Raw genomic sequence first — 13,477 nt, 5'->3', positions numbered from 1 at the left:
GTCTTGATAAGAACAGATTATTTCCTCTTTTGTCCTGTGTTACCTTGATGGGTCTGATTGGATCCTGCTGCGGCTGCTCGGACGGCTGCTGTTGTTGATGATGATGCTGTGGATGATGCGGTTGGTGATGAGGACAGGAAACGTGCTGCTGCTGCTGATGCAGGTGATGCGGTTGTTGCTGTTGTGGCGGTGTCTGGTGGTGGTCTGCCTGCTGTCTGTGGTGTTGGTGTGGATTCTGTTGGAGATGCTGCTGTTGGCTGAACTGCTGCTGCTGCTGCTGATGATGATGATATGGGAGGCTTTGTGCTTTGTTCATATCTCGATGCATTTCTACAAGCCCTTCGTCCCTCCTGCCTCGTCCTCGACCACGCCCACGACCCCTCCTACTCTCTCCGGCCACTGATCCCATCAGCCCCCTGCAGTAAGGAGGCTCTGGAAGAGGACGAATGCGTGGTCTGCCTCGTGGGCGAGGGGGGCCTTCACGTTTTGGTTTGGTTGGTTTTCTGCCTCTTTTCTTGGGGCCTTCATGGGGAAGGAGTTGTGGAGGGTGTCCAAGGGCAGAGTAGCTGCTGGGGTGGCAGAAGTCCATATCACCCATCAGCGGACTGAGCCCACTGACTCCTGGCGCCCCACCAGCCTTCCTACAACTAGACACCAGATCAGGGAGCATGTCAGGAATACGCCGACTGTTGAGGCGAATATCAGCTGGAACATCAGCTTTATCCTCATCGTCCTCAAACTCATACTCCTGAGCATAGTTTTTCTTTGCTGGCGGTTGTGGCTCACGCCGCTGTTTGAGCAGGTGAAATGAGCTGGTCTTCAGCAGCTTCTTGGGCCGAGACGAACAGAACATAGGTGAGGTCAGACCAGCAGCACCTGAATTTCCACCCACTCCCACAGCTCCCATCATCTTGTTAACTGTGCTGTCCCCTTGAACCGCTGAACTCAGTCCCATAGTGGGGGTCTGGGAGTGGATGAGGCCAAGCTGGTCGGTGTTCACAGTAGAGGGAAGCTCATGGGTCTTCATAGAGTCCAAGTCTAAGTGCAGATTGCTGTTTCCTGTTCCTGGCAGGCTGTGGCAGTACTGTCCGTAGCCTTGGTCACTATGATGACTGACCATATCATAGCCCTCTCCAGCACCTCCTGTCTTTAACACCTCCATACCTTCTTGCCCCTGCCCGTGGCTCTGGGTCAGGCTTTCTTGAGCAGCCTGTCCTGCCCCAGAATCCCCAGCACAGCTCGACTTGTACTCAGCTGAACAAAACATGTCCTCCATCTCAGGAAAGAAAGAGCGGTCTTCATCGTGTAACAGAGAGTCTGGAAAGCAGATGGACGTCAGAGGTGCAAACCGCTGCTGCTGAGCCTGATTTTGTACAACTTTACCCACTGGGCTAACTGTGTCAAACTGGTGCTGTTTGAGCTGGTCTAACTGGGAGTGTGAAAGCTGGCTCTCAGGCTCTCTCTGTTGGGGCTGTCGCTGTTGTTGGGGATTCCCCATATTTGCTGCCATCCTGTGGGGGTGTGGGTGAGCTAACTGAGCGTGTGACAGCTGATGGTGTGTGTGTGCTTGCTGTTGGTGGTGGGTGTGAGGGTGGGCGTGGGCCTGAGGCTGGTTGAGGTGATGAAGGTGTGAGGGCGTGGACAAGCCCAAATCTGGTTCAGAGAGGAAGTCATGGAGATCTGAGGCTGTTTGTTGGGGAAGGTGGTGCGGTGTAAGTCTGTGCTGCTGTCTATGTCTGTCCCCACCACCCCCTTCCCCTCCTGTAACAGACACCCCAACCACAGTTCTGTCCAGAGCTCCTCCGCTGTCCCTGCCGTTAGTCCGGGAAAGAGACTGGTCTAGCATGTCCAGCGGAGACACTGAGTTCTGACTGGCTCGGGTTTGATCTCTTGACTGAGCTGCAATGCTGTAGTGGGTATCGATACCCTGGGTCTGGAGCTGGAGCTGCAGCTGTGAGGACTGGTTCTGTGGGTGGGATTCAACCCCGGCTGGCCCGGCTCCTCCAGCTGACCCCATCATGGCCTGCTGGCTCAGAGCATGCTGCTGCTGCTGCTGCTGCTGTGAAGGCTGGGGGTCCATCTTGGAGCGGGTGGTATGGGAAAGGACAGACTGCAGCATGTGTGTTTGGTCTGGCGGTGAGTCCATCAGAGAGAGGGGGACCTGGGTCTGTCGAGTCTGCTGCACATCTGGTGTGTTACACAAGTACGCGTTCTCATTTGCATCAGAAGTCTTCTTCAGCTCCATGTGAGGATGACTGTGTGAGTGGGAATGGGGGTGGCCATGCTGGGAATGTTGAGAGTGCTGTGTGTGTTGAGTGTGCGGGGGAATCTGGGAGTGTTGAGGGTGCTGCTGAGAGAGTGAGGACACATGTGAAGTGTGATGGGAGTGCTGGGAGTGTGAGTGCTGTGCATATGGGTCCCCTCTTCCATAATGGACCACCGAGCCCATGGAGTCATGCTGCTGTTGGTGGGAGTGGGTAGTATGGGAGTGGGACAGAGAGTCAGTGACCACTCCCACCCCCCCAGCAGTGGACTTTGATATGGTCAGCTCTGACTTGGCCTGCTGCTGCTTCTTCTGTGGTATTTCCAACTGACTGTTTAAGCCACTCGCTGCGTCAGGACCTGAGCTGCTGGTGGTGTTGTTGGTACGAATGACACTCTGGAGGTGGTAGCGCTCTTCTGAGATCTTGTTCATGTCGTAGGCCACCCCCTTGCTTTCCCCGTCCCTGGCCTGTGGGAGGGGCTGTGGTAGTTGCTGAGGGAGTGAGTGATGCTGGGAAGGATGGGGAGTCGAGCTCTGGGCATGAAGTAAGTGATGGATGAGAAAATCTTCATCATCATCCTCCTCATCTTGGGATCGCTCAACTCCCAGCATGTTGGTCTCTGTTTTTGGCTTGGGCGGTGATGAGTGGTAGGACTGGCTCTGCGCTTGCCGTGTGTCCGGGAAACCTTGTGGCGAGGGCATAAAAGCAGGAGAGAGGATGGAGGACAAATATTTGGAGGCCCCTGAGCCTCCGGGGGACTGTGCAGGGCGAGCAGCAGCAGGAGAGTGCAGCCCAGGGCGACTGATAGAACCGATGGAGGGCGAGGGACTAGACTCAGGCAGGTGGTAAGAGCTGCTGCCTCCATTACCAACACTAGCCGCCCCACTCCCTGATCCTGCAGATCCAGCAGGTCCTGATACAGGTCCACTTCCTGTTGATCCTCCAGCATTCCCAAACCCTAAGGGAGGACTGCCTGCTCTTCTGAGAGAAGCTGAGCCAAAGCTTGAGTCCCCAAAGACTATCTCAGCAGAGAATGAGCGTCCTCCTGTGCCTATACCAGTGAAGGCTTTCCCTCCTATGCCCCCTGCTCCAGAGCTCAGGTCCTGGGCATGAGGTGAGCTAAAGCCTCCATAAGACTGGCCCATGTGTGCAGATGGAGGCTGGTTGGGGGAGTAGGACTGGGTGTGTTGCTTTGGAGGGGTCTGGTCTGGTAGGCCTGTGCTAGAGTTGGCTACAGATGGAGAGCCATACGTGGAGAGGCATTGTTTGGGTGCTGACTGCTGAACAAGGCTGGATGATACCACTGGTAGAGGAGGTGGTGCCGGCACTGACTGAGGTGGGGGCTGCTGACGAGAGGGAGCAGACAAGGAGCCGGCACTCGTCTTGGAGCTAGAGGAGGATGAAGAGGAAGTGGAAGAGGCTGATGGTGGTGTGTGCGGGGTACGGGAGGAGGATGCTGAACCCGAAGACGAGTAGCCACTACTGGAGCTGGAGCTCTTGGCTCCTTTAGTGCCTGATGAGGAGGAGGCCGAGGAGCTGGAGGACGAGGACGTGTAAGGAGTTTGGATGATAGGTCGATATGTCTGGGATTCCATCCGTGGTGAGGGCTTAGGGTCGGAGGAGGGGCTCTGCTCCCCTAGGGGACTGCAGGACACTCCAGCATGCCGGGGGTGACTGCCTATCTGCTGGTAGCCTGATGACCCACCACAGCTGACGTACTGCTGTAAGGGGAGTGGTGTTGACTGGGCCGGAGACGAACGTTGGTAATGCTTGATCACACTGTCCTGCCGAGAAACTGCCCTCTCCGGAGGAGGTGGGGGTTGAGGGGGGGCTGCAGGGGGCAGGGCTGGTGTGGAGGAGAACATGGATGCATTATAGAGCTGGGAGGACTGGTTGTGGAGCTGGGAGGATAACAGGTTGAACTGGGGAGGGGGCAGATGGCAACTGGAAGAGGTGGAGGGGGCTTGTGTCTGAGAAGGGCCTGAAGGCTCCTGGGATCCCCGGTAGGTGGCACTCTGGGAAGATAGTAAGCGATCAAAGCCCAAGCTGGACTGGGAGGGCGTTTTGATGTGCAGCAGGGGGTCAGGGGGGGACAGCAAACCATTGGACGTTGGACTAAATGGAGGCGCATCCTGCAGGGATAGTGAGGGGGTGAAAGATCGTCCAGAGAAGGAGCCAGGATGCTGGTATGCAGAAAGGGCTGAGGAGGAGGGGAAGGAGCTGGAGCCCGGGAGCGCTCCTGAAATAAAAAGCTCTGGTGGGGCTGGTGTATGCATCGCTACAGGACACAACATCACACAGACAGTGTTGGTCAATGCAAGTCACTGCTCAGACTCAACACATTAACTATGAGACTGTAACATTTTTACATTCTGGATATTTTTTAAATTCAAATAATTCACATAACATCAATGCATATTAATAACAGTATTTCAATAGTAACAAGAACTAACAACAAATGTTTTTTTCCCAAGTGTAGCGTTTCCCTAACAGGCTGACACTCACCAGTCTGCCAGGAGGGAGTGCGAAACTGGGAGAGGAGGGAGGAGGCAGAGGGTGGGGGCTGTGGACCCCGGGACTCCAGAGCTGAAATCAGATTCATGACGGAGGGGTCAGGGCCCGAGGGGCTGGCATGATGGAGGCTGGCATCAAACAGCCCCGACAGGCCTGGCAACAAACCACAACCCTCACTTAATGCATACAAATCATATCACAGATCATGTCATCATCACAGAAACTGTTCACCAAAACATCTTTTATCTCTGTTTTTATTGAACTGCGTTTGCTGTAGCATCTAACAGAGTCAGACACTCTAAGTGGTGGCGACTGTATAGACCACTGTGTTGCAATATAAAACTGAACATTACACAGAGAAGCCACGGTCCTCCTTTGGCTGTAAATCTCTTGCGCCATGCATTTATATCCTGCCTCCCTGCACCATCCAGACAATATTAATGTTTTCCTATCTGGTAGCTGTTTAAAAAATGTGAGACAGTGATCTAAGTGGTGGAGAGAGTAGCGAATAATGACCCTACACTCCATTTATATTCCATTGTAACCACCTATGAGAAGATGCAGAAGATATAGCATTGTGCTGCTACATTATCAGTTTAATCACTACAATCTTGCATATAGTTTATCAATATTTTCATACTGAGAATTGTCTGTTTATTTATGGTTGACTGAAAGTTATCAATAAGAAAAGTCATGTGACAACTATAAGAAATTCTGCTCAGGTTGACATGTTAAAAATGAATTTAAAGTTATTTCTGTATAAATGCACTAATACATGAACATATTACTCAAATACTGGAAACTAAAAAGCAAGTGGTGAAAGATGGGAAAATAAATGCAGCTGTTACTGTTATATTATATTAACTGGTTACAGTTCAGTGCTCAAGTAGTGACACATTACATCAGATTACAGGCACACAGGCACAGGTGGTGAAACTAACATTAAGTAAAAATTTATCAACGTTTAAGGGAGTTTGTTCAGAAAATATTCAGACCCCTCAACTTTTTGCACACTTTATTGTGCTGTTGATTTCCTCTGAGAAGACCCCTCATAGCATGATGCTGCCACCATTATGCACCAGACACAGTGTCATCAGACCAGAGGGGAGTCCTTTAACTCCAACCAGCTGCCATTTGCCTTTTACTTCAGTGTCTTCCATCTAACCACTCCACCATAAAGGCCTGACTGATGGAGGCTGCTGAGATGGTCATCCTTCAGGCAGGTCCTCCATCTTTACAGAGGCCTGAAGCTCTGAAGAGTGATCATTAGATTCCTAGCCCTTCTTATCTGGTTACTCAGTTTGGCCGGACAGCCGACTCTAAGACTCCAAACTTCTTTTATTTCACAGTTATTATCGCTGAGCTCCTGGGAATGATTTTATAATCTGATCACCTCAGAGTTATCACAGAGGTCAAGAAGCAGGCTACACCCTCAGTGGGTAACCAGTCCCCCACAGAGCTGACAGTGAAGACAAGTAACCTTTCACTGTGTGTTGGAGGAGTTCAAAAACAAACTCAGTAAACACACATCTCTCAGCTGGACAGTGAATTAAAACATAGATCTGCTGACACAAACATCAGACTGCATTAAACATGAATCCTTACCCAGTGTGCGTCCAGCAGAACCCCAGGCCCCGCCCTGTCTGGAGCCTCCTGGGTGGTGGTTGGTTGCATAGCCCTGGAGGGGGTGAGGGGTGCCGTAGGCCTGCCGGTGGAGCAGCTCGGAGTCTGGGTGGGATGACCTGGAGGTCCCATACACGAGGCTGAGAACACAGGTTTAATGGGTTTGAGTCTGCTATCAGACTGTTGGACAGTTTGACCTTTGACCTGCTGAGAGGATCCACAATATCCAGTCCATGACTCTCCTCTCTGTTGCTGTTCCTAATGCTACTATGTGTACATGTCAAATGAAAGTTACCAGGGTTACCAGTTTCCAACATCAGCATCCAAGTTTTTTTGAAAACTGAGATAAGCAAACAAACCACTCAGTCTGTTACTCCACCTAATCAAACATTAAAGACCCTCTCCACACAACCTCTATGACATATGAAAATATTCTCATTTGAATCATTTTGTGTCCATCACAGTCCACAGTCTGAATAGGGGCAGTAACATGTTGAGACATTACAAATGTACTTGTTTTCAAAGCCCAAGAAGAATGAGACTATAATTTGAAGAAACAGAAATGTGAATGAAACTCTAATGAAAGGTCTGTATTAAAGAACCAACTGCAACAAAAGTCAGTACACCCTTCATCAGTGAGATTTCATTTTTTTCTTTTTGAAAATTTTGTATTTCCACATCTAATTTTGACGACAGATTGGATCCTCCTGTTCATGGATGATATCAGTCAAACACTAATCTGTGGAGAGATGCTCTGCCATTCTTCACACATGATTCTTTTCAGCTGCTCTTTGCTGGAGTGGGTTTGTTTCTCTACCCTCTGCTTTAAAATACCATCAAGGTTTTCACCTTTCTCTGGGATCATTGTCATGTTACAAAAGTCCTCTTATGTCAAACGTCTTCAGACTGTGAGTCATCTTTTCATTCGGTATTTGAGTTACAGAGTTCGTCTAAGCACTGCTGCAGCTGTTTCTGCTTCTAGTCAGTGGCCTTCTGATGCTCCTGTACTGTCTCCATCTTTATCAGGTCTCACAGTCTGGTTTCTTCTTGTTCAGCCAGTCCTTTACCATGTGAAGCCATGTGGCATTAGACACACAGATGGACACAGGTTCTTTTAGAACCTTGTTCATGCAGTTAGCCTTAAATGGAAATCACAGGTGTACTCACTTTCGTTGCACTGAGGTTGTATTTTCAGCGTGGTCTAGCTTTGATCATGTGATCAAATGTCCTACACTTCAACTGCAGGTGTGTCCACATTTTAACCTCAGCCTGAAAGTGATCACAGAGCAACTTTCCCCCCTCAGCAGACGACAGAGAGAACAGCCTCCTGTATGTGACTGTGCACAGTGAGGCTCAGACCTCACAGTGACGTAGAAGGAGGGTGCAGACAGAAGTGGGTGGTGTAGACAGACCAACAACTGTTGCAACAAGGACATAATCTCTCACTGGCTTCCTTCCCATGAACACTGAGCCAGCTCAGGAACACTGCGACCAAGGATGTACCGTGGCTCTGTGGTGGGGGCTCAGCCACTGTAGTGATTCTACTCTCCAGATCAGATTTCATTCTTACAAATGTCTGCTGTAAGACACCAGTACCCTTCTCTCCCTGTTCCACTACATCTGTCAGAGATGAACACACAGTAGTTACAAGAAGCATATCAGAGGCTGCAACACTCCAGATGATTGTGGACTGTTGGGGGTCAAAGGTCATGTGTAGTAACCTCAGTTCACATTGCTGCCTTGAAGGCCTCATACCTGCTGGCTATAGTTCACCCCTCCCTCAGCAGAGGACAAACACCTCTGATTACACAAGGAGGAGAGCTGAGTGACCGATGAAGAAAAAAAACAAGTGCAAAATGAAAATGAAACTAAAAGCAGCAAGAAATAAATGTACGTTAACACAATCACCAAACAGAGCCCTGTGAACATTCATACCTCATCCTAATGGCAGAACACACCAGTGCTGTGTCTCTACGTTCAGACAGAAATGTTGAGGTGATTTCGGGTTTTTACAACAACTAAGACATGTTGATGATGTGAAGGAGGAACTGGAGGAAGAGTCTTTACCCATGCAGCTTGGCTGATGTTAAAAGTGAGTAACAGTGGAAGAACATAAGTAAATCTCTCCATTTCAATTTTGGAGCCTGATTTACTGTTGGGAAACCAGCAGCTGGCTTTTCAGAAGGCACCGAGTAGGAACCAAACAACTCTGAGACAACACAGCTCTCGTGTATGCTTTGACTGAGGATCTTGGTTTAAGTTGTTTCATATGTTTCATGTGTGCAGTTATTTAATGCTGAGTGGGGAGGGGGGGGGGTCTGCACACCTGCAGGGCTTGAACTGGTTTAGACAGAATCAAACGATGGGTCAGAGAGCTGCTGTAATAACTCATGCTGAATCATTTCACCCATTCCACCAGGATTTAATTTGATATGTTCTGAACTTTAAAAACTTAGTGTGCAACTGTCATACTGCCTTTTTCAATAGGCCAACTTCTCACGTAGCTCCTAGTCAGGCACCCCCCCCCCCAGACTGTATTAGTCAGTGATGGCATGGTTGCAGATGATACAACAAGCCATGGACCAGACCTAAGTGAGATTTGGAACAGCTTAACAATTAATGGAAATATCAATGAAATCACAATATAGCAAAGTTCAACATCCAGATCTCTGGAGCTGCAGGTTTCTGACAAAGGTAAAACGATAAATGAAGCATTGTGGTGTTAGAGAGACGCCCCGGCCTACAGATCAGATTCTCCAGATGTGAGAGAACGTGTTTGTTTGATACAGACCACAGCAAAAATCCCATCATATGTATATCGAAGGTGAGCAGTACTCAGACTTGTACAGAGCCGCTATCTGCACCCTCAGTCATCAGAGGACATGTTCCACCACCAGTGGAGGGTGTACATGGGTGCGCCCACTTCACTGTGGACCACAGGAGAAACTCTGTGGGTCCTAACAGTGGAGGACAAACAGACAAGGATCAGTCCCTACTGAAGCAGCACTCTGCAGTCACTGAGTGAACATACTGGTCTGCTGGGAAGTCCACTGAAGGTGGACACATTACTGATATTAAGAAAAGGTGCAACACAACACAACACAGTGCAAACTCCCACAGACAGTCAGAGCTGAGCTCAGGCCACAGGCTGAGGCTGACGCACAGATTCAGACCCTATTATTTACCTTTGAATGAAGTACAATAACTTCTGTCTGTCAACATGATTATTTCAGGGAGCTCTCACTTTATCAAAGTGGCCAGATATGTTTTTTCAGATGACTGACACAAGAGCCATTATTGTGCACTTTTATCTTTACACCACTAACTCAATCCAACCTCTATAATCGACAATCTTGATGCCAGGGACAGCACCCAGACTGGAGATGCAGAGCCACAAGAGGCCTTCAGCAGAAAGGATACCAGTGTCCACATTTTGGACAGAGAGGACAGATGGTTTGAGAGAGGAGTGAAGGAGGATCTATATCCACCTGGAACGTCCAGCTTTGAACAGAGGTGGTGGTCTACAACACCAACTTTTAGCCACCTACAACACAGTCCTGAGATCCTTACCCAGATGTCTTAACCCCAATTCACACCTGGGCTCATGTGACCCTAACAACACAGATGACATCAGGGTGGGTCTCAGGATCACCTCCAAGATGTTAAATACCTGGGACTCCCCAACGAGCCTCCAAAAGAGGCCTTTCAGCTGAGAGGTGAAACCTTAAAGAAGTCCAGTTGCCTTCAACTAACAACACCTTTAACCTCACAATACGTTGCAGAGAAGAACCAGAGATATGCTGTGGTATTGTTGTGTGTCCTCTGTACTAATACTTAATGAACAAACCTGTCTTGTGTCTGTGCTGCTCTGGTGAACTTCATCAGGCAGCTGTAACTGTTGTCCTCTGTTAATGAATGATGATTGAAACTGAACTTTATTGTAACTGTTACATGTACAAAATGTCTGGAGGTTAAGACTGAATCAGACCATAGTCCATGAATTTAGTAAGATGTGGTGAGTGAGTGTATTTCGTGTCAGACCAATGAGAAATCATTATTCAGCAACAGACACTGTGGACATATTAAAAAGTCAGAGAAAAGCAGGGAAGCCACTGTGAGAGAAACCTGATGCAGCAGTATTTCAGTGTTGGTACAAACAGTAAAGCTACAGCACTTAACATCCTCATCCTCACTCTGCTCTTTCCTCTTATTATTTGCTGCTGCAATGACCCAATTTCCCTATAATACAAGTTTTTTCTATCTCGTTTCTTGTTTTCAGCCCTCACACAGCACGATACACAACATGAAGATCTGCAACACGCTTTAATGGCACTACCACTGCTGGCTTCCCTCACTGCATTTCTCAACCTTTAAACACTCTCTTCACTTTGTTTCTCACCACAAAAACTTTTCCTCAGTTTGGTCATTGATCAATAAATGTGTTCCTGGTATTATTCCGGAACCAAGAAAGACTCACGTGTTAGATGGCCTCCTGTGTCCAGGTTTTATTACTGAACAATAAATATCTCCTATGATCTGGTTAAACGTTATTTTATATAAGTATAAATGGATTAACCAAGAAGAAACGTCTTCCCACTGTTCTCTCCTAAACCAGTTAAAACTTTTTTAGTCCTCTGTCCATATCTACGCCTGTACAGGGTCTCTGCATTCTCTTTTTCCACTGCTGATGTGACAGTACGAGGATCAGCTTAAAACAGACACCTGCATTAACAAACTGCAACAAGTAGACACTGAGTCTGACTTCAGCTGCACATAATGCAAAAGCAGCACATCTCCTACAGCTGAGGGAAGCTCTGTGCCGAGAGTGTCTTACAACAGTTAGTCCTGATCCGTTCAGGACGAGCTCAGATCCACAGACAGACCTGGCGGGTTAATGTTAGGACACCAGTCTCGGGTCACAGACAGTGGAAACATATCGCTGTCTGCTCAGTGAAACACCTGATCACCTGCTGCTGAAAACAAGCTGTTGTAGTGGATTCAGCTGGAACACCTGGAGCAGATCAGCCTCTTCAGACCAATCAGGTACTTTGAGCTTCTGTGGAGATAGCATCCGTACCCTCCGGAGCAGATCATGTCTCTGTGTCTGAGTGAATGGACAGGTAAACCCAGGTAAACCCGGGTAAACCCGTAACAGACAGGCCGAGGCACGCTCAGCTCCAGAGATGGAGCCCGCGGAGTCTGGCGGAAGACTGATGTGGTTGTCAAGGCGACCGCTAACGTGGAGCAAAGCTAACAGGGGCTAGCTAACGTTAGCATGGCCCGAGGCCGCACTTCATTCCGACACACAACACCACGCACGTGAGGGTAAATCCCCTTCACCTGAGCGGCAGCCCAGGTACAGCAGCCAGAGGACACACCAGGGGACATGCCGGAGGACATGCGGGGACGGTGGGGTTTCTGTGTTGGCGGAGCAGTAGCCTCTTAGCTCAGCCGTTAGTTGAGGAGTAGAGACCCGGAGAGGAGCTCGAGAGACGGGGTCACAGCAGCGGGCTGTGAGCTGTCAGAGACCGGATCATGTGAGGGGGAAACCTGCCTGGCATGTTCTCAGCAGTCGTTGTTTACTGAACAGTGTCAGGGTTCATTCAGAACCTCGGCCACATTTTAACTGTTTTAGCGGACAAAGTGTGCAGCTGTGTTCGGGTCCGCTGTTGCGGTACCGCTGGGTTCAGGTCTGAGGAGGACTGTGTAGAGGCACACCGGGCTCCTCTGCACCGCCACATAATCTCTGTACAACACGACTTGTTGTTTTGTGTTTGACGGCTGCGTTTGTCTCTCCTCTCAGTCTGAGGCAGCAGCGCTGCTCTGATTTGTAGCTACAGCCAATTAGTCCCGTCCCTAGCAACCTGCGCCTGGTCCCGGTCCCCGTCCCTGTCAGGCATCTGTTCGTCCGACTGGAGACAAAGCTGCAGCAGGGACAATGCCGCGCAGGAACCAGATGTAATCTTTCATTTCTGAAATAACACACTGGGCTTCCAGCGACCCATCCCCCTCCGTCTCCCCCTCTCCTCTGTGTCCGTATCACTATTAACCTTCAATCGCATTCCATGCATTTTAGAGACAGCCCCCATACCCCTCCCCTCCCCCGATGACAATACGGCTGGCTGTACCTGAGGCTGGTGGCCGAGCGGCAGCGCCGTGCAGCGCCGTGCAGCTTGGCTGAATGCAGAGGCGCAGGCAGCGTTGTGCCGTGGCATTGTTAGAGCCACTTCAGCTCGCTGCTGCACCCGCAGGAGCCCGTGGGTCCCCGTGCCTCGGCCGCCGAAGCTTACCTTGCTTTGGCCGATCTGTCGTAACTCCATCCCGTCCCAGCCCCCAGATCTCCGAAGCCTGCAGCGGGATAATTCCTCTCCATGAAAGAAAGGGCTGGATGAAGATGGGCAGATAGTGAGGGGGAGGGGAGGGAGGAATGTCTTCTCTTCTCTGCGCTCGCTTCTGTTTATTTCTCCGCTTGACGAGCCTGTAGACTGGGAGGAATGGAGGGAGGAGAAGGAGCGAGGGGGAGGAGGGGGGTCACAGCAGCCAGGAGCACCTCCTCCCTCCTCTCCTCTCCATATATTTCACTGTCTATTGTCTCCTGTGTGAAGCTGATGGGCCGTGGAACAGATGCTCCACGTTCTGGAGCAGCTTCCCTCAGTGAAGCCTCGTTCAGTCGGATCCAGCGCCGACAGCTGCTCCGCTGCTGCTGCTGCTCCCTCCACTCTCAGACTATTTTCGCTCATTTGCTTCACAAGACGCCATTTTTAAGAGGAATGACTGGGCTGGCGTTCATCCTCCCTCTCTCTCTCTCTCTCTCTCTCTCTCACTCACTCTCTCTCTCTCTCTCTCACACACACACACACACACACACAGTTTGTCATGCACGGCAGCGCAGTGTGTTGTGTAGCACGGCGGAGGACAGTAGAGACAGAGTAGAGACTGAGTGGTCTGCAGACAGCTGGATTCCTCTAATAAATTGCTGTGATAAACAACAAACACACAAGCTGCAACACGTCAAGAATGATGTGCAGACCTCCTCCTGACTTCCAGTGTACACACATGTACTTGTCTCTACTGGC

At 49.8% G+C, this 13,477-nt stretch overlaps 1 protein-coding gene across 3 annotated transcripts in view; it reads right to left on the bottom strand.

Moving 5' to 3' along the window:
- Positions 1-13,459, bottom strand: part of prr12b (proline rich 12b) — a 29,845-nt gene extending 16,386 nt beyond the window's left edge. For all 3 annotated transcript variants that reach the window (XM_051073827.1, XM_051073829.1, XM_051073828.1), the window contains exons 1-4: positions 12,692-13,459; positions 6,384-6,541; positions 4,770-4,931; positions 44-4,542 (exon numbers count right to left, since the gene is read on the bottom strand). In XM_051073827.1, coding sequence (XP_050929784.1) covers positions 44-4,542; positions 4,770-4,931; positions 6,384-6,541; positions 12,692-12,774 — 4,902 coding nt within the window. In that variant the 5' untranslated portion in view covers positions 12,775-13,459. The remainder of the gene's footprint in view (positions 1-43; positions 4,543-4,769; positions 4,932-6,383; positions 6,542-12,691) is intronic.
- Between the last annotated feature and the right edge of the window lie 18 nt (positions 13,460-13,477).

Source organism: Lates calcarifer, linkage group LG11, assembly GCF_001640805.2.
Source record: "Lates calcarifer isolate ASB-BC8 linkage group LG11, TLL_Latcal_v3, whole genome shotgun sequence".
Taxonomy (NCBI): domain Eukaryota; kingdom Metazoa; phylum Chordata; class Actinopteri; family Centropomidae; genus Lates; species Lates calcarifer.
Note: the sequence above shows the minus strand (reverse complement) of the source record. Positions and strands in the feature narration are given on the sequence as shown.